The sequence below is a fragment of the Lissotriton helveticus genome, chromosome 8, assembly GCF_964261635.1.
Source record: "Lissotriton helveticus chromosome 8, aLisHel1.1, whole genome shotgun sequence".
Classification (NCBI taxonomy): Eukaryota; Metazoa; Chordata; class Amphibia; order Caudata; family Salamandridae; genus Lissotriton; species Lissotriton helveticus.
In genome coordinates, this window is record NC_136069.1 from 1,188,962,830 (window position 1) to 1,188,983,778 (window position 20,949).

A 20,949-nucleotide genomic window follows, 5' to 3' on the forward strand; every position below is an offset into this window, starting at 1 on the left:
CTCAAGTGAATGAAGTCCACTCTGCTCACTTGAGAGTGGTCCTATATATTATTACCAACATTATTATATTTTTAGACAATATTACCCAGTGTCTCTTTGTCACCTCCGTGACTCAATATGAAGAGGAGTTGTGTTACTGTAATGTTTTCTGTGTTTGACAAATACAATGCCTGCAGTTTAGTTCCTCTTCACAAAGTTCCAGACAGGTGCAAGATTTTCCCATTATTGGTCTCTGTATAGTTTGTGTCACGTCCATGTTTGTTGTAATGTTTCTTCACTAGCCTAAACTGTGCAATACTCCTTAGTATGGATTACGCCACATGATTACTGTTTTCAAAACAAAAGCTGATAAAATATCATTGTTAAAAAACAGAACTGCTACAAAATATACTTTAGGATCCTTTGGATGAAGAAGACAAAAAGGAAGAAGACGACGAAAAGGAAGAAAAAGAAAACGAGGAAGAAGAAAATGAGGAAGAGGAGAACCAGGAAGAGGAACAGGTGGGAGTGTCGGCAGCTGCGATGGTGGTGGCAGTGTGTTGCTTCTATTAACGAATGTGAAACTGCTCAAAAATGCACTCTGTCCTCCATCATTACATACACCTAAAGTAGGAGTAAACAAATTCACCTCACCCGGGTCAATTGCTGGTTATGCCATATCTCTGGCACATAAGGAAGGAAAAAGATACCTCATAAGGTACACAAAACTAAAGGCCCACGTTCTCCGGATGGTCTTCCACCTGAAACCCACATTTAGAGTCAATCATTTTTGTTATACGGGAATGTAGTGTGGTACACAGCCCAGCTGCCTACATCAACTTGCTGGCAGGGCGTACACTCAGTGCAATGACACAGCGTCTGGGCCTACATCCCAGAGGACGACCCCGCGTAATCAAAAGGACTTGAGAAGCAGCCCCGCCTGTGCTATGACTTCCGTCTTATATCAAATAACGAACAAGAAAGAAAATCAGAAACCCCCCCCACCCCCACCCTCCTCCCCAAAAAAACAGCCCCCCTCCCATTCCCACCCCGCCCGCATCACCTTCTATCTGCGCTGCTCACTTCCAGGATCCACCTGCTCTACCAGGCAACATTCAGTCCACAGGCTTAACCCCTCCTGACTCTGAAGGAATAAGTTGCAGTATCTGTAAATACTTCGGGCAAGTTACTTCTCGGAGGTCCCTAGAGAGAAGCTGTAAGAACGGGCCCCAGAGTTTAGCGTATTCCGAACCCCTCCCATCTAGTCCCAGTGAAAGTCGTTCCATTGCTAGAATGTGCCAGAGTCTTTGAAACCAATCTCGAGGGTCAGGTACAGTCGGGGAACCCCAGTGCGCCAGGAGCACCTGCCTCGCAGCTAACAAAGCCAACGCAAACTGCCTACCCTTTAGCGAGCGCAGGGGAAAAAACTTAGGATGGGGAAGCCCCAGCAAGGTATCCTCCGGCATCCGAGGGAATGTAATCTGAAACGCAGCACCCAACTCATCCAAGATTGTGGAAATACCTCCCCAGCTTCGGGCAATGCCATAACAAATGCGCCAGTGTCCCCGAAAGACCACACCCCCGCCAGCAGTGGCCCGACTTGTTGGCATCCCATGCTCTAAAGTGCGCCGGAGTGTAGTACCAATAGGCCGCTACTTTGTAGGCTGATTCAGTGCCCGCGGTATTAGAGGCTGTGTGCTGAGCACGATAGAAAACGCGCTCCCACTCCTTTTTCGTCAGCGGCCGCCCCAGCTCCGTTTCCCATCGAACTTGCGCAGGTGTACGCTGCCTCCTGGGCTGACTCAAAATCATCACATACAGCTCCAAAATGAGTCTCAGGTTGTCCTTTTTACAAGTAAATAAATAAGACAACTCTCTTGGGTGAATTGTTAGTTGTACAAAAATCCCTATTTCCTTATCTCATACTTTCATACTCATCCACCCACAATCCAGGACCCCCAGACCCTACTAGTCAATCAACACATATATGATGAGAATGACAAAGAAATACATAAAAAGTTTTTTTTTTTTTAAGTGCAATTTCTATATCAAATTTTTCAAATAAAAACACTTCAAGTACATGAAGAATGATATTAAAAACAATACATCATTATAAAAACTGTTGAGAGACAGCAAAAATTCAGTGTAAACAAATAATCACATCAATAATAGTAAAGTATATTTTGTTTTGAAGAAGGTGGTCGTAAAGCATCGACGCATTTGTTTACAGTATTTGGTTGTATCCAAGGAATGTGTGGGGGTCTAATAGAATATAGAGGGCTGTAGACTCCAACATACATGAGTAGATAAATTCCACAGGAAACAATTTTACTATTGATGTGATTATTTGTTTACACTGAATTTTTGCTGTCTCTCAGATGTTTCAACATGCGTCACTTCGCCTATAACTCCCTCCAAACCCTCGGTGCCCCAGTCCTCTTGTGGATCGCCTCCAGGCCACTAACCTCCCCCTCTAACTCAGCTCGTTTCTCCTTGCGTAGACGGGAGTATGTCGGTGCAATCGCTATAAACTCCCCCGTACCACCAATTTAAGGGCCTCCCAGACCGATGCGAGAGGCGCATCCCCCACCTCGTTTTCGGCAAGGTAATGAACGATGGTCTCTCGAATCTTCGCAACCACCAAGTCGGAGTGGAGTAGGGAGTCACGCAGGCGCCAACCCGCCGGTGGCGGTCTAGCACCGCTGGAAGTAAGGACTACAGAAATAAGCGCATGATCCGATAAAGAACGCGGCACAATGTCTGTTGCTGACAAATGAGGCATGAGAGAGGACGTGGCCAGGAAGTGATCTAAGCGCGCATAAGTCTTATGGGCTGCTGAGTAGTATGTGTAGTCGCGCTCCTGGGGATGCTGCACACGCCATACATCGTGTAACCTACCCTCCAAAAGCCACTGTTTCCCCCCCTGTGACATCGCCCCTGTCTGGTGGGACCGCTGCTCCGATCGGTCAACCCCTGCCTCAATTACAATGTTGAGATCACCACCCACCAGAATCAGGGCGTCCAGTGATGCCAGCACCTGTGAAAGCGCTGCCTGCAAGAAGGACTCCTGGTAAATATTTGGAGCATAAATGGACCCAATAGTAAACAGTGTACACGCACAGCCAGAAACCTGCCTTTAATGTCCACCACGTGGGAGATAATTTTGCAATGTGCGCGCGCACTAAAATGATTGGCCACCCTGTTCTTTTTATTAGTCCCGAAGACCACAGCTGGAGTGGGAAGCGCTTGTCTGCCATGCGCCGTACATCTTTAGAGAGGAGATGCGTCTCCTGTAGCAGGCACACACTACCCTCCTCACTTTCCAGTAGGGATAAAATAGCGGCGCGTTTCATTGGGCTATTGAGGTCTCTGACATTGAGGCTCACTACCTTCAGTTCCTTACTCAGCATGTCAAGAAGAGGGACAGATCGCCTATGCACATTCCTATTCTAAAGCTCCCATGGTACCTCATTGCCCCAACGGATCCTCGCCTAGTTCCCCCGAAAGCTGAGGCGGAGCCCTCAAAACAAACCCAAATCCCCCTTCCCCCCCGCACATGTAAAGCCAAAAAACACAAGACTCAACAATCACAGTAGAAAAGAGCAAACAATAGTCCGTTAAACAGGCCACCAACCTCCCACTCTCGCAATTCCTGATAAAGGACTCGTCTCCATCCAAGGACATAAGAGTGTCACCAACCTGCATCAAGTAGACAGTCTCCTCTGGCGCCAGCTACTGGCCCAGTTAGTGCCAAGCCATGCCCTCGAGCTCTAAGAGCCCCCAGACGTATCAGTTACCAGGGCTACAGAAGCAACCGTAGCCCCTCTTTCCAGCAGGTTCGTTGATAAGTCAGGCTTTGTTGCGGAAGTAGGCTTACCAACCCTTTGCCACTCCACGGAGCGTCTGCGCTGTCTGCTGGGTGACCTATCTTCTCCGGACGAGGGAGCGGCCCGTTCCAGTCCCAAAATGTCGAAGGCCGACTCCATGGAGTGGACCTGAATCAGCTTGCCCTTAAACTTAAAAATAAGCCTGAACAGGTGTCCCCATTAATAGGGAATGCCCTGCTCCCTCAAGTGGTTAGTGATGGGCTTGAATTCCCTGCGTTTGACAAGCGTGGAGGCCGCTAGGTCCTGGAAAAGCGCAGGGCGGTGGTCGCGGAACTAGAGGGGATTGAGATCACGTGCTTTCCGCAGAATCCTTTCTTTAAGCTGAAAGTCATGCACGTACACCAATATGTCAGGGGGAGGGGCCTTGGGCCCTCGTGGCAGTCCTACACGGTGGATCCGGTCCAGTTGAGTATCTTGCAGGTCGTCCTCATCCAGAATCTGATGAAAAAGGGCTCCCACATACTCGCGGAGATCCGCCCCCACGCCTTTCCACGGAACAGTCCGGATCCGGATATTATTTCATCGTGATCTGTTCTCTAAGTCCTCGGCATGCGCCTGAAGGTCCAAGTTCTGCTCTGTCAGGCGAATCACATCTTGCTGGAGTTGATGTATGTCCTCCGCCGTTCCCAGATCATTTTCCTCCAGCGTCGCTACCCGCTCCCCCACAGCGTCAACATCACGCCTCATCTCCCTCAGGGCCGACGTGAGCTGAGAGCGCAGTTCTGAGATATCCTCCTTAATGGCAGAGAACAACTCTATCATGAAGGCCTTGGTTGCCGGTGCATCACTATCATCAGGCCACGGGGACTTATCAGCCGCCGGCGAGGCAGACTGCCCAGTCACTTTCTGGGGCACATCCTTCGGGGTCTTGTCTTTCCTATTCCTGGCCGCCGCCATCATGTCTCTTGAGGGTATGTGTGCCCCAGTAGTTAGGGCTATGTAGGAAGCGCAGCCACCGGCGTTCTCCTGCCCTCACTGCCGCACCGCGAGGCAAGCTGTTGGGTCCTTCAGGGCGTCCACTAACCCCCACAGCTGAGCGGCCGCCCCCTCCGCTACCACTCTGCAAGGCCTCCCCGCCGATACGCGGGCCGAGCGGCGAATAACCAACTCTCAGCATCCAGGCCAGGCCTCCCTTAGCTGCCTGTAGAGGTGTGTGCCCAGGCGCCCAGGGGGAAAGGAACAGCAACTCGCCACCGCCGGTGGAGCCCGCCTTCAGCCCCCAGGAGTCCGCCCCCCCCTGTTTACAGGGCCCTCAGACTTGGGGCTCTTGAACATACTAGGTACTGGCCGCTCCAGGGCCCGACACCGGGGCCTCAGTACTCCGCTCCCTCGCTCTAGACCCACACCGTCCGCCGTCCCGCGGACCGAGCCGAGAGCCTCCCCGGGGCCGCCCCCGCACTCCGCACCTCACCCGGGGTGTATGTGTCCTTAGGTACTGTCCGGGGCAGCGGCACACCACCACAGAGTCCAAGCGGGGGCAGGTCCCGGCTCACCACCAAGCCCAGGAGGGATGTCCGCCCCCCCAGCCGCATCCGAGCTCCTTCGCAGCACCGGGGCCGTGGGGGCAGGGCAATCACGAGGCACTCGAACTGCAGTTAGGCCCAGACCATAAGTAAGTCGCCCCCAGGTCCATCTTCATCCAGGACGCTCCAGCCGAAGTGCGGGCCGACAGCAGGCCAGCCCCCCTGAGCAAGTCCTCACCCAGCTGGGTGATCAATGGCGCAGTTCAGGCGTTAAGGGGGGGGGGGGGGCGCGCTCCAGGCACACTCCGCGCCTTCTAGGCAGTAGGCCTCTTATAACAGGCTAGTCACCCAGTCACCCAGTCGTAGGGGTCGCCCAGGACGAAGCGCACTTCCGCCCTCGTTCACCACACAAGCTGGGGCCCCGGGATTCCACCCCCAGTAGGCCCCGTGCCAAAGGCCCCTCCCGCCGTCCGCCGGTCCGCGGACCGAGTATCAGGGCCCCTGTACAGCCGTCCCCGCTCTCCTCACCTCAGGCAAATAGGGCCGGGGCGGTTGCCAGCAGCAACTCCATGATCGACGGCGCGGGAGCTCACAGCCACTTCAGATGAGCCCCGCCCGCGCCTCTGCAATGGGCGCCCGAGCCGCTCCAGGTGCCGCCACTCCGCCCAGCTCGGCTGCAGCGCCTCTTCTCTGCTCTCACCACAGCGCCACATCCATTGGCGTCCGAGCCGCTCCGGGCGCCGTCACTCCACTCAGCTCGAACGCAGCGCCTCTTCTCCGCACTCACCACTCCGGGCCCAGCAGGGCGTGGCCACTCCCTCCAGCGCCACAGCCACCGCACGGCTCACCACACCGCCCGAACAGGGCCAGCAGCTATGAACCACCAAAGCGCCGCTCCGCTTCTGCCACGAGGCCCACCAGGCCCGGTAACTGCCAGGGCATCACGGCACTGCTCCGCTCCTGCACGGACCCAGCAAATAGGGGCATCAATAGCGTCGGATGACTGCAGGGACTCGGGCCGCGTTGCGGCCAGCACAGATGGGCACTGGTCGGGGCGAAGGAACAAGGCTGTAGATCTGGTGGCGCCGGAGGGACTGTAAAGCACGTCCTACTCGGCCGCCATCTTGGCCACGCCCCCCCTGAAACCCATATTTATACCACACTTTCTATGCTTATGAAACCGCTCCCAATTTCACTGATCCCCACACAGTCTTTATTTCAGCACACTTTTCCCCTTGCCATTCTCCTACCATTGGAATCAGCTGACTGAAATAAAAAGTAGTAGGCATAAATACTGCAAAACCCTTCATAATATAAAACATGCATCAACTAAAAATGTATCTTCAGTTATACAAGGCTCCCTCTCAAAAAGGATGCATAAAATACAATTTTAGATATACCCATAATGCGGAACATAAAAAAATCACATCAAAGTATTTCAAATGAGTGATGGATCAAAGAGAATGAGTACCTCCTTTATTATTCTAATTTTTGCATGAACTTCTTCTTCCACTCCTCTTATCTTGGTTACGGCTGTCTGATGTCTGAAGAGCAAGGCTTCTTTTTCAGCTAAACATTGTTCTCTCTTTTTGAGTCGCAGTGAAAATTCATGTAGCGCTATGCTTTCTTGCTGTTTCAAAAACAAATAATTAGAACTAGAATTAAAAAACTTCAAAATATAAAATGTACACATATTCAAAGAAGAGTGTTTTGCTGTACTTTCAATTTATACCCTACAAACATGAGTGTATCTTATATAATTTTATTCAGGGATGTGCACCCTCCTGATCAATCTTATATTGGAAGCGCGGATAGAATATTGTGACAGTGTTACAAAATGTAGTCAGATTTTGTTCCTCATATCTTCCAAAGTCTCATAACTTGAGGTTTTTTGGGACATTGGTAATGAAGAATTTGCTGGCATCTTATATAAGATAATTTCGTTTAGGGCACTGCCTAAGAGCACTGTGTCTTATGAGATTTACAACTAAGCATAGACTAGCTGGGAACTGACATTTGAGAGGTTAACATTATGGGTATGGACAGTGTAGGAGGCTGGCTTAGTACATGGCGCACACTTATTTAAGTAAAGCACCTTGCACTAATCCAGACAATCCTTATGGTGATTTTAGTGGTCTTAGACAACCATAGAAAGCTCTCTAAGTAGTAGCTGTGAAGAGCAGCCTTCAGGCTTAGTCCAGAAGGAGTGTTAAGCAGCCTGTTTTACCAGAACTAATCATATAGTGTAGGTTAAAACGAAAAAGAACCACACAGTGTAGTTATAAAAAAATAGGTACATTTCTTATACACACTAGCTAACACATTTGTATATCCCCTACCCGGTGAGATCAATACAATACACACAAGACTTCAAATGTAAACAGGTAAGTAAGCACAAATATACAGTGGGCTCCAGGGGGAGACCAAACCATATACAAAAGAAGTGGAATGGGAACTGCGACCGAAGTCGGGACTTGGACCAGAAGACTCAGAAGAGTTGGGGACACAAGTGGAACAACCAGAGGTAAGTACCCAGGAACCCCAGAGAGGCTGTGTGCAGTGTGGAACACAGTCGCATACTCAATGCAGGTCAATGGGAACGTCACTGTTGAAGTTTTCAAGCAGGACTCTTCCTAGTGGACCCTTAGGAACCCCCGTGGAAGACCAAACGTTGGAGAGTCAGCCCAACTGCGGATATCCCAGGAACCACAGGGGTCGCAAAATGTACTCGCCCACTCGCAAATGCGAGTGAATTTCCTGAAGGGCGAGTCAGTTTCAAGGCCTACTTGACCGGCCTGGCGAGTGCTATCTGGCACTGCAGTAGCAGGTGAAGGCTCTAGGGGGCAGCATTACAATGGCGGCAACGACGGCCATCTGAGCTTTGTTGAAACCTTTGATAGGTAGACACTGTGATGCTTGTAAGGCTCTAGGGGGCAGCATGCACGCACTACCTAACTTAGTGGTGGTGGTGTGGTGCGCTGCCTATTGTTTCTGTGGGTCCCAGGGTCGTCATTATTGTAGCGCGCGAAAGCGCTACCAATGACGGCCCTGGCCTGCCCCCGTGCTGTACTGCTTAAAGTGACGCAGTGACGCAGCATGACACCACGCGCTGTCTTTGGTGGCATCAGGACGGAGTGCAGGGCTATTTGGAGGAGAGTATGTTTAATTTTGCAGGCTTTCTTAAATCATGACTTCTCAGTGTAGTTATAACTTTCTGTAGACATCTTGTCAGGGCCCAGAAACTCCCATCTTGAAATCCATCTATTCCGAAGCGGAGTAGTGTGGGATCAGTTGGGCATTATTACACCTTCTAAACTGGAGGCATGGCCCTGGGGTCCGCTGCAGTCCTCGCCGCCACCCTCTGCATCCAGAAGCCCCGCGTCCCGGCCAGGCCACCAAGTACATGACAAGCAACCATGCCCCAACCGAGCGCACACCCATCCCAGCGCCGTCCAAGGGGATTCTCGGCCTTGAATAATGAGATTAAAGCTGACGTGACCTCCCTGAAGTACCGAGCTGCACAAGGACACAGCCCGAGAGTGCCCCAGTGCCTCCCCCGTGGACTCACTCACAAAACGGCGGCAGGGTCCCTCGCTCCTCCACCACACCCAGCAGTTCAGCCATCATGGCCGCCCGGCCTGCAGGAATGTTTTACAGCCACCCATGCCTTTCTGGAGCTCCCGGTGACTGCCAGGAACGCACCTAAGCCAGCCCCCCACCCACCCTTACTCTCTATGTACATGAATAGGAAGCGGCTGGACCGGTTCTGCCCACACCTCGCAGCGCTGCAGACATGGCCATTGGCCGCCCGTCATACAGTTTGCTACCTCTCACATTTTGTTTGCCTTTGATACTTGCACAAGTGCCACCATTGCCTACGTAACGTTTGTTCTTGTGCCCGAGTGTCTATCATATATGCAGTATTATACCTCTAATTGTACTTTGTATTCTCTTGTAACCTGCACACTTGTCACTTTTTCCTCCTGTGCACTTTTTGCTACCTCATGCATTTTGTTTGCTCACAAATGTCACTTTTACCTCATGTAACTTAACGTCTGCTTTTGTAATCTGTTCACGTGTAATGTTCTCCTCATGTATCAGTTCTGTTCCTAAAGCGATGGCGGAGGGTCACCTGCCGGGATCGATACGTGAGGCCCTGATAATCCCACTCCTGAAGCCGGGACGGCCGGAGGCAGACGTGGCCTCCTATCGGCCCTTATCCATGCTGTCGGTGGATTACAAAATCCTGAGCCGCATACTGGCGTCCCGGTTATTACCACACATGACGTCGCTGGTTCACGTAGACCAGGCGGGCTTTATCCCCACGAGGTGCACAGCTTCGAACATTCGCCGACTTATTAGAGTCATGGCGGATAATCAGACAGATGAGAGCTCCGCGGCGCTGCTCTCTGTGGACATAGAGAAGGCGTTTGACAGCCTGGAATGGCCCTTCCTTTGTAAAGTCTTGGATAGATTCGGACTGGGTAACGGTTTTGTCAAATGGACGAAGGTGTTGTACTCTTCGGCCGCAGCGAGGGTAAAACTGGGCGAGGGGATCTCGGGTCAATATTCGATTCAGAGAGGCACGAGACAGGGATGCTCGTTGTCGCCCCTGTTATTTGCATTGGCGATCGAGCCCTTGGCGGCACAGGCGAGGCTAGGGCGATTATATAATGGACTGGTGCATTGGGGCGGCCCACACTACATCTCATTATACGCTGATGATCTGCTCTTGTTTCTCCGGGAGATCGGTGAGGACCTAGGGGGGGGGCGACCTCTATGTTGTCCAGTTTAGGGATGGTCTCCGGTCTTCGGGTGAACTGGTCCAAGACTTGCCTCTTTCCAGTGCGGCGGAGTCTTCCCCCGCCTGCTGAGCTGGGTACCATTAAGTGGGAACCAGCGTGCATCACCTATTTAGGGGTCCGGATCTATCATGTGGACCAAGATTGGCTGGAGGGTAACATAGGCCGGTGTGTTAGAGCTCTGAAAAAATGTATGGAGTTCTGGGCAACGCTTCCTCTGTCAGTCATGGGCAGAGTTGCACTGCTTAAAATGGTGGCACTCCCCAGGCTCCTGTACTATTTCCGTACATTGCCGATCTGGATCCCAACAAGAATCTTCAGGGAACTAAGGTCGCTGGTGGGGGGTTTCATTTGGGGCAGCGGTAGACAGCGAATAGCGCTGGCAACACTGATGAGGCCCAGATCGGAAGGTGGCCTGGTGGTGCCGGACTTTGAACTCTATTATTTGGCGGCCCAACTGCAGGTCTTGACGCAAAATATAGCGAGGGAATACCGGGGCCCGGAGGGTAGTTGGGGACAGGGAATCCCTCGTCATGTGCAAGCCTACATAGTTCTGCAACAAAAACTGGACCTGAGGGACTTGACGGGGGACGAACGGACCCTCAGACTTTGCTGGAACAGGATGCAGCGAAGGGCGGGGACCCCTCACCCGTACGCACCGGAGATACCGCTGGGTATGCTGACAGCACTGCCACATGGTGGGGATTGGACACCGCTGGCGGATTGGGAACAGCTGGGGGTACAGGAGGTGGGAGACCTGTATGTGAACCAGGAGTTAGTGCCTTTCTCAGTGCTACAGGAAACGTTTGGGCTCCCAGAGGGGGACTTTTTGCTTCATGCTGCGATCACATCAGCAATTCAAAAGCACTGGAAAACCGGGAAAATGGAACCGGTGGAAAACCTTGCTTGCCAATACATAGTGATGGCGGCGGGTACGGTTAAGGCGGTGACCTGCCTCCAATCCCGACTGCTCCGGGAAGGTATGCGTCCCCTGGCTGCTCTTAAAGCGAAATGGGAAGAAAGTATAGGTCGGCAGATACCGGATACCACTTGGGACCAAATCCTTAACCGGGCATGGAAGGGCACGCGAAACGCTCATTTCCAACTGATCCAGTACTTTGTGTTGCATAGAGCCTATCTGACACCGGGGAAGGTCCGGAAGTACTTCCAGGTCCAGGATGCGGCGTGCCCGAGATGTCAGGAGGAGGGTGCGGAACTAGAGCACATGCTATGGCGTAGCCCGCGCATGGAGGGCTACTGGGAGGAAGTAGGGGAGCTTTTGAACGTGATCACGGACAGACAAATAGAGTATGACAAGGCTGCCTGCTTGCTGCACTGGTTCCCACACACGGCCAAGACCAAGGTAACCAGCAAATTTATTGACTTAGGGCTTTTGCTGGCGAAACGCGAAATTACCTGGCATTGGAGGGCGAGGGAGGGCCCGTCGTTTGAGCGGTGGAAGAGAGAGTTCTGTAAATGGGCTAGTTGCGAAAGTGTGGTGAGGCTCAGGCAAGCCACCCGCTCAAGTCACGACAAAGCGCTGGAGGTAGGTCGGTCCTGGGAGGCCTTGGTTCAATCCTTGAAGGACCAACAGTTGACAGAAGAGGAGGAGTAGGTTCCACGTCCACTTGGTTGTTACTAATATGCTGTAGTTTTGCTGACCCAGAGTTGACTCAGTAGCGATATGTCAAGCGAATTGATAAGCGCCCACGCCACCATTTCTGTACAGGGGGAGGGTACTGGGAGGGAGGAGGGAACAGCAGTGTAGTATTTTTAGTGATAGCTCCGGAGGTAGTTCAGGTTTGCTTGTTGGGATTCTGGGGGGATAAAAGAAAAGCAGTTGCAGGAATCCTTTTGTTAACCAGACAGGGTTATATTGCTGAAACATACGTACGTGCACTATGACTTTGAGAATTGCCGCCCGACCTCCGGTTTGTGGGCTAAATGGCTGTGTAATTTGAATATCGATGTTTTGCGGATTACAAACGTTGATTATATAGTTGTTAACAGGCATAAATGTGTAACAGTATATCTGCAATAAAAATATATTTTCCACAAAAAAATCAGTTCTGTTCCTATTGTGAAGTGCTCTGACGCCTTCGGGTAAAGTCCGCGCTATATAAAAACGTATAAATAAATAAATAATAAAACACTGATGTTTACAGCCACCCCCGGCCTTTCTGGAGCACACAGTCACCCTGGCAGAAAGTCATGTCTAAGGAACCTCTCCTCACACACGCACATCCCATGCTCTCCAAGTACATGAACAGAATATGCCTGCAACCCCCCTACCCCTCCCTTTAGCGCTTCAGACATGGCCGCCCGGCCTGCAGTAATGTTTACAGCCTGCCCCCCGTACCTTTCTGGAGCAGTCACACTGGCTGACAGTAATGTCTAAGGAACCTCTCCTCTCACAAACACACACACCCATCCCATGCTGGCCAAGTACATGACCAGAATGCGGCTCTGGCCCCGGCTCTGCCCCCACCCCCTACCGCTGCACACACGGCTGCAGTAAGGTTTACAACCTCCGTGAGCTGGGCCCGGCGGCTGCCCCTCGGTGCTCCCTCCCCGTGGGGAGGGCTCTCTGTAGCAGCGCTCACCACATCCTGGCCCTGGGACCCGTAGGAATATTCATTTGGCATTGGGCACAGGCGGGGCAGTGTCGGGGCAGTCTCGGTGCAGTGGGGTCGGTTTCATTTTGTCTTTATTTCCACAATAATACTGGGTAGATTATATTTTGCTATGGGATCGTGTGCTGAAATTAGGTTTTGGTTGGGGTAAAAAAAATGTATTTGTGAAATGTATTCTATGTTTGATAAATACATAATGAATGAAATAATTTTGAATCTATGATTTTTTTCTTTTTGTCCACATCACAAATTTGCTAATAAACATTTTTGTATGGTAATTCTGAGGCTTTTAGGGATTTTATTGGTAACCCCATTTCCTCTCTCTCAGACGACAAATATGATATTTTCAAATGCCTGGTTTCAATATTTTCGACCATAGGGTAAATAAATTAAAATACACACATCTCTGTACTTTCCAGCCACCACTCATTGAGTTATTGCCTTTTAACGCAGCTTAACTTTACATAATATAATTAAAGGGTGGGAGCAAATACAGGCTTGCAGTCTAAAGAAAGTCCAAGCTGTATGGCCAACCAGGGAATGTGCGGATTAAATGGCCTGGATTCTTCTAGCAGCCTTACTTGGGCTTCCCCACATATATTATAACTAGCCTGCAAGAAGAGCAGATTTTTTAAAAGTTAGAATAGTTAATAATCTTCCAAAATCTGATCACATTTCTGGCACTTGGCGAGCTCTGCATTGACTACCAAACGCAAAAGTACAGTTCAAGGCCTTGTACAATACCCATACAATCTAGACAAGGAGAAATCTCCAAAGTATTAAGATCCTAGTACATCCGAAACCCATTGCTTGCATTCTGAAAACATGCCCCTTTGCCGGTGAACCGTGTCAAGATATGGAAAGCACTCTCAGAGGTGGCTCACTGACTACTGACATACAGGTACAGTGGTTACACTGCCTGCCAAGCACAGTCCTCTCACATTGACGTATTTTTATCCATTTTCATTTTGCACTGTTTTTGACCCGCCTCAGCATATGTATGGCTTTTTCTCTGATGCACATTATTTCTGCATCGTTCAGAGGGCATGCCTAATTATTAAGGATTGTTGCATTAGTCTGTACAATTTGTTTACAGTGTATGCTGCGCCCATGTAAACTGTTTAAAAAAGGTTAGCTTTTCCCGGATGAAGCGTCAGCATGTGGAGAGTTTGATTTGGCTGTGTGTGTTGCAGCGTAGGGTTATGGGGTATTTGCCATGTATGTTTGCAGAAACGTTCACCACGGCACTTTGATACACACATAGTGAGGTAACTGGGTGATAAATTAATCAAATTTGCTGTTAATTTGGTTGGCCAACGTTTTCTTGGGTTGTTGGCGCTGCAAATGTTTTGAAAAAAATTCATATGCGATCAGTTTGTGGGTCGAGTGCATTGCTGTTAGGTCGAGTAGAAAAGTCTACTCACTCGACCTGCAGGTCTAGTAAGATTTTTTAGATTTGTCGAGCCCTGAACCAGGATACCTACACCAGGGAAACCGGTTGCATAGGTGCGAAGTGACGTCGGAAACCGCCATAGACCACAATTGAGGACTGTGCAGCTGGCGAAGAAGGTGGAAGATTCCATGGAATCCAAGGATGGATTCTGGAAGAGAAGAACCTGCAAGCAAAGGGGACAGAATCTATGCCACTCAAAGGTAACCAGGAGGCACAGGAGAGCAATGACCACCGATGACGGAAGATGAGGGAGCGATGATAGTGGCCTTGTCGCTGCAGCTGTGAGGACCAGGCGACGCTGTGAAAGACCCGAGCTGTTTCCGAGCTGTCCCACATCGGGAGTCAATAACCAAGGGGATAGTGTCCGGTGGGAGCACCAACAAGCCTTGGCAGAAGCAACAGATGTGGTGAACGAAAAAGGTGCAACGTTGGGACCAGCAATGTCCAAGGGACTCACCAAATGCAGGCCAAAGCAAGCAGGTGAGCTCACTGGAGGAGCTCCCCTGTCAAAAGGACCCACAGGCCGAAGGCACAGGATTCACAAGAGGTCCTCGAGCAGCTGAACAAAGATGCAGGCCCACGGTGCAGAGGATGGGGTGAAGACGAAGATCTTGGCAGAAAGAGATGCTGGAGGCTGGAGCTTCTTGTAGCCCGTAGATCTCTGGAGGACAGAGCCAAAAAGCCATGCCAACGACAAGTCGACGCAGTGCACAGGGGTTCTGTTCCCACCGTTCAAACGAGGGGTTCTGGCCTCAAACTTGTTGAGAGGACAGGTCAGGCCTCGAGGGAGTTGCAGAGCCACCATCTGGGTTGCTGAGCCGTTTGGTGTCTGTGGGACTTCAGGAGCAGCAGACCGGTCAACTTTGTTGTGGTGCCTACAGATGCAGGGAAGTGACTCCTTCACTCCAAGGGAGATTCCTTTGAGTGTCTTTGATGCCCAGATGTCTGGAGAGGAACCTAGATGAAGCACAGGCACAGACAACGAAGAAGACTTGCAGCACAGCGAGAACAGGAGCAGTAGGAGTCTTCCTTGGTGCAGTCTTGGTTCCAGGTGAAGTCCAGCAAAGACCAAGGTGCCCAGACGGTTGAAGTTGAAGTGATTTCAACTTCGAATTTTGTCCCACAACGAATCTGAAGAGCCGCCCACAGGTAAGCCCATAAGTATCCTAGGGAAAGGGTTGGGACGATTCAATTGTCCCTCCCAGAGGAGGGGCTGGACAGAGGGGAGAATGCTCCCATGCCCTTTGTCCAGTTTCGCACCAGAACGGCAGCCAACGGCTCCCTGAACTGGCTCAGACTGGAGTATGCAAGGAGGGCTCCAAATGTGCCCTTCAAAGCAGTCTGGTGGTGCTGGCAAGCGCTTCCAACCCAGCCCAATACACTAAGTCCTGTCTGGGAGGTGGTCTCTCCTCCCTGTGACAGGAAATCTATTGTCTTACCTACTCTTGCTCGAGCTCAGCTCAGCAGCAGGAGGGCAGAATCGTGCCTGGGGTCAGCAGCAGCACTTGCTTGCTGGCAGACCCTGGAAGGCTATTACCAGGAGCACTGAGGGCCCTGGTGTAAGGAATCATACCTCCAACACCGGTAACGGTTTTGGGAAATGGTTCCAACATGTTTGATAACAAACATATCCAGGTTCAGCACAGCCAATATATAGTTAGCCATCGCATAATGACGCATGGCCACTATACGTATCAAAATGGCTGACCGCACTTCGGGGTTTGTATAGGTTGTACTGCTCTTGCAGGGCACCCTCACACTTCTAACCTAGCACACTGCCTTCAGGATTGAAAGGCCTGCCAAAGGGGTGACTTATAGGTTTTAAGTGCAGTGACCTTAGATATAAGGAAATGTAGATCTGTCGAAAGTGGTGCTAGCACCAGCTTGCACAGGCTGCAATGGCAGGCCTGTAGTCACAGTTTAAGTGGACTCTCATGGGTGGCATAATACATGCTGCAGCTCATGGGAGACCCCTAGTGTACCTATGCCCTGGGTACCTTAGTACAGTATACTAGGGACTTAAATGACTACACCAGTAGCCAATTGGGAAGGTACCAAGGTACTTACCACTGTCAAATTTAGAGAGGAAGCACAGTGACTGGGATTCTGATTAGCAGGATCCCAGCCAGACGAGTCAGAAAACACAATAACACCAGCAAAAGGCAGGGGTAAACATGAAAGCAGATCCTACTTTCCTACAGACACCGCATGGAATAGGCTTGTGGCTGGTCTCAAATGTCTACATGCTCTCGACTCTTTAATTGATTATGTGCCTTTCAAGAGCATTACGGCACACCCTGGGGCGGTGATGAGTTGAAGTTACAACTTTGTGTAGTCATCTGAAACTGTTGGGTATTTACTAACATAGGAAATGGGGATCCTAGATTGGGTGGCAAGAAAATACATCCAGTACTCTTTGTTTCTTCGAGGCATAGAATTGTCAGAACAATCTCCGATGAACAATTTATACTTGTTTCTTTCAAGAAGTTGAGTTACTTGTCTTTGTGGTTTTCTGCAATTCCATTTGCAATTTCCTTTAAGTTTGGATTAGGATACTCACTAGGGCTTTTTTTTTAAATAACATTTTTATTGAGAACAAAAAACCAAAGCAGAGACATAGCGTTCTTATATTTGCAGACATAGCACACATAAATAAGCATTGTAAGACAGGTCCAGCAAACCCAGGTGCCCCGTATCAACATAATCACTCACTAGATCCAAGCAATAATCGTTACATTTCAATGCAATGGTGTACCCACTTAATACTTAATAGTGAAACTGCGGTCTAAGTAGAGGGTCTTTAAGCCAGGTCCCACCCTCCAGGTAGCTTTAAGTCATACACCCTGCAGCGTCTATGCCCTTATTATGCTCCAGGAGAGTCGGTTCGATTCGTGCTGGTTGACTTACTCGTCAAGTAAGCTTGGTAAAGACCCCAGAAGTTTTTAGGACGACTGCGGGGAGGTAACAACTCACTGTAGTGCTCAGTTTGCGTACTGCCGTAAGTCATATCATGAGTTCAACCCAAGAGGGTGGGGGTCGGGCCACGTGACCAGCAAATCTCAACTCTACGTCTTTCCATATGAAGCCCCATATCTATCAGACGCCTAAGTTCCTTAGGTACATGTTTGGAATAGCCTAACAGAGCAAGTGTAGGGTCCGGGTCAATGGGAGTGTCCGTGATTTCGCCTAGGGTCTTCAAAATCAATACCCAGAAAGATGCTATCAGAGGGCATAACCAGGCCAGGTGGTAGAAATCTGCGAGGTCCGCTCCGTAGCGTTCACACACTCCGGTGTCCAGCAACCCATACCTTTGTAGTCTCTCTGGCATATAATATACCCTATTTTAAAACTTAAAGTGTATCAGCTGATGTCACCCATTTAAGGATACTCTCATCGTGTTTTTACAACAATACTTCCAGGTGAAGTCATCCAGTACCCGGTTCAGATCGGTCTGCCAAGCAAGCCGAGCCTTTGTGTAGTGGTTAGCTCTATAGCCCTGCGCTATGTTATATATTCTTGAGACTATGCTTACCGGCGAAGCTGCCTTGATCACATATGTGAGCGACGCCACCTCCGGCGGTTCCTTCAGCTCTGGACCCAATATATCTCTAAGTGCATGTCTCACCCTGTGGAATTGAAATCGGGTTAGTGGAGTCTCCATACTACCCTCCGGGATCGCGTCTTCCCGCAATTTTGCTTTGCCTTCGTCAAATAACTCCACTATCGTGTGAATGTTTATCACTTTCATTGCCCGAACCACGCCCGTTTCCCTACACGGGGGCAACCAGTAACACCAGTCTAGCGGTGTCATTGGGGAATAGAGTACGGCGCCAGCTTGTAACTTCAGAAGGTTATACCAGGCATGGGTTGTTGCGTTAATCGAGTCTAGAATCCCTGTTCTACGATCCTGAGGCTTGAATAGAAGCGCCGGCAATGGAGTCAGGCCGCAACCACCTGTTCTATCTGAAAATACGGGGTGTCTGTAGGACCATGTATCCAGTGATGAGCATGAGCACCCTATGCAGCCCAATAATATAACTCTAGCTCCGGCGCTCCCAGTCCGCCCATGCTGTATGGGAGTGTGAGTATGTCCCACCTGACTCTAGTGGTCTTCCCAGCCCAGGCTAAACGAACCATCAGAGATGTCAGCACCCAAAAGAAGGAAAGCGGCAGGACAAGAGGGATGTTAGTGAATAGGAATAAAAACCGTGGTAGCACCACCATATTCATAATAGAGATTCTACCCACAAGGGACAGGGGTAACTGTATCCACCTGTCCACTTCGTCTTCCAGTTTGAAAATCGCTGTCCTGTAATTTTCTTTAAAAACCACCTCTGATGCCCAAGTACGGGACTGGGTCTGTCATCCAACCTAAGGGGTAGTCTGGTGCGAATTGGACTGTCTTAGCCATGAGTGGGAAGATAAGTGATTTATTCTAATTCACCTTGAGACCTGACCTGGTCCAAAACAGAATTACCTCACGTAACACCGTCGAGAGATTCTGATCGGGGTATCTGACGTATAACAAAGTGTCGTCTGCATAGGTGGATATAATCAGATTGTATGTCGGTAATCATATGCCCCTATAGCTATGATATTCCCTCATCGCACTAGCAAGGGGTTCGGCCACCAAGGCATATAACAATGAGGAGAGCGGGCACTCGTGTCTCGTACCTCAGGTGATATAAATAGAGTCCGTGACCAGATCCCTGATTTTTATTCTAGCTGTAGGCGAGTTATAAGCACTACTAGCATTTGTAAAAAGTCGCTCCCTAGCCCCATTCTGGTCAATACATGCTTAATAAATTTCCACTCCACCGAGTCAAACGCTTTCTCCATGTCAAGGAAAACCGCCACAGCTTGGATGTCCGGTCGAGTATGCTGTATAGCTCCAAATACGGTTTTAAGGTTGTAAGTGAGGTTTCTCCCAGGAACAAAGCCAGCTTGTTCTGGAGATATCAGCAGGGGCGCTAGAGGAGATAATCTGTTTGCTAGAACCTTAGCATAAATGTTAGTGTCGACATTGAGGAGCAATAGTGGTCTATAGGAACTGCAAGCAGTCGGGGGGTTCTCAGGATTTAGGATAGCAACGATCAGTGCTTCCCGCATAGTAGGAGGGAGTATGCCCGTTTTAATGATTTCTGGAACAGGGTCTGAAGGTGTGGAATCAGCAGGTCCCTAAACTCTTTGTAGAATGCTACAGTAAGGCCATCTACCCCAGGAGCATTCTTCGGTTTCATTCCAGCCAAAGCTGAGGTTATTTCGTCCACTTCCAGCGTGCGCTTAAGATATTCCCAATGCCCATTCAATAGCCAAGGTAATTTAATATGCGTGAGGTAATCTAAGATAGCTTTATCATCGCAACCGCCCTCCAAGCTATACAGGGATGCATAGTATTACTTAAATCTGTTGGCTATGTCGAAGGGCTCCATCAGTGGTACCCCCTCAGCGTCGTGTAGAGTTGCAACGTCGCCTCCGCATATATGTGAGCTGTCGCATATTTGTAGAGATGCCGTAACTCGGTGTCCGCCATCGAATTATACTCCTCCAGCATACAGTGTAGGTCTTGTGTAACACTTTCATCCGCCCCCACTAGTAATTGTTGCTCCAGGGTGGCCAGAGTGGATTCAAAGGCCTGTGAGGCACTGACGGATTGTGCGGTCACTAGGGCTTTTAGTTCTTAAGATGGATCAGGAGCAATGGAACACTTTTTAATTAAAGCATTTTGCTTTTTGAGACAGAACGCTGCTCAGTGCTATGCATGCCATGTTACATACTGCCATTTGTTCTACGGAAGTAGAGGGTTTTTCTGGTACATCATATTTGTATCCGACAGTACGGAGTTGATTTAGTCTACTTTCAACTAATACTTTTCTTTATATCGAATCTACACTTCCTTATGTACTTCCAGGCACTGGCCTTAGACTAGAAACATTTTAAGGTATTTTTTCTCAACAGCCTCTCTGCAAGATTTAGCTCACCTTAACTTTCAAGCTAAGGGGGCCAAGCAAGCTGAAGAACCTGTATACATATGACAACCTTCAGGATGGCATGCCTTTTGTCTCCCAAGTTCCTTGTACCATCCATTCCCTCATCCCACTGCTCTAGTGATTGCTAGATGGCATGCTTTTTTATGAGGATCCACTTATTCCAGAAGGCAACAGACAGGTCCTTGCAAGAGAGCACAGTAGAGGCAGAATAACTGTGCAGAAATTATTATGCAATGCCTAAAATAAGGCACCATGTGCATTGTCGCCACCTAATGTAGTATTTCTGTCACGCCAGCCTGTGGCAGCAGCATTAGCAATACCTGACACAGTGGGTGGCTATTCTTGAAAAAGAGTGGCCTGGGGAGCCACAGTTCTAATAAAACCTGTACAATTTTGGCTCTTCAACACCAGGTTCCTGGGGTTTGAAGAGGAAGTAAACTGCTGCCACAAGCTGGTTTAACACACCAGAAAAACAGGAACTCAGAGCAAGAAAGTCACTACACAGCACTATCAATGTGCCACCAACTCACTGATATTTCATTATGTTGACCCTGCCATAATTAAAGGCTGGAAAAAGCCTCCTGGGAATGGAACTTACAGCCTGCAGGGTATACAGAGATCTCTGCAGTCGACACTCTGCGCCCATTAAGTTATTGCACAGGCACTATATGGGTCATTTTCCTGCCCAGATCAAGACAGAAAAAACACAGCTGTTACTCAACCCTCTGTGTGGTCATGCAGG

The 20,949-nt window shown here is 49.8% G+C and overlaps 1 protein-coding gene across 1 annotated transcript in view; it reads right to left on the reverse strand.

Moving 5' to 3' along the window:
* Window positions 1-20,949, reverse strand: part of CCDC138 (coiled-coil domain containing 138) — a 251,953-nt gene that overhangs the window by 172,495 nt on the left and 58,509 nt on the right. Inside the window, exon 6 of the mRNA XM_078658125.1 lies at window positions 6,801-6,959. Coding sequence (XP_078514251.1) covers window positions 6,801-6,959 — 159 coding nt within the window. The remainder of the gene's footprint in view (window positions 1-6,800; window positions 6,960-20,949) is intronic.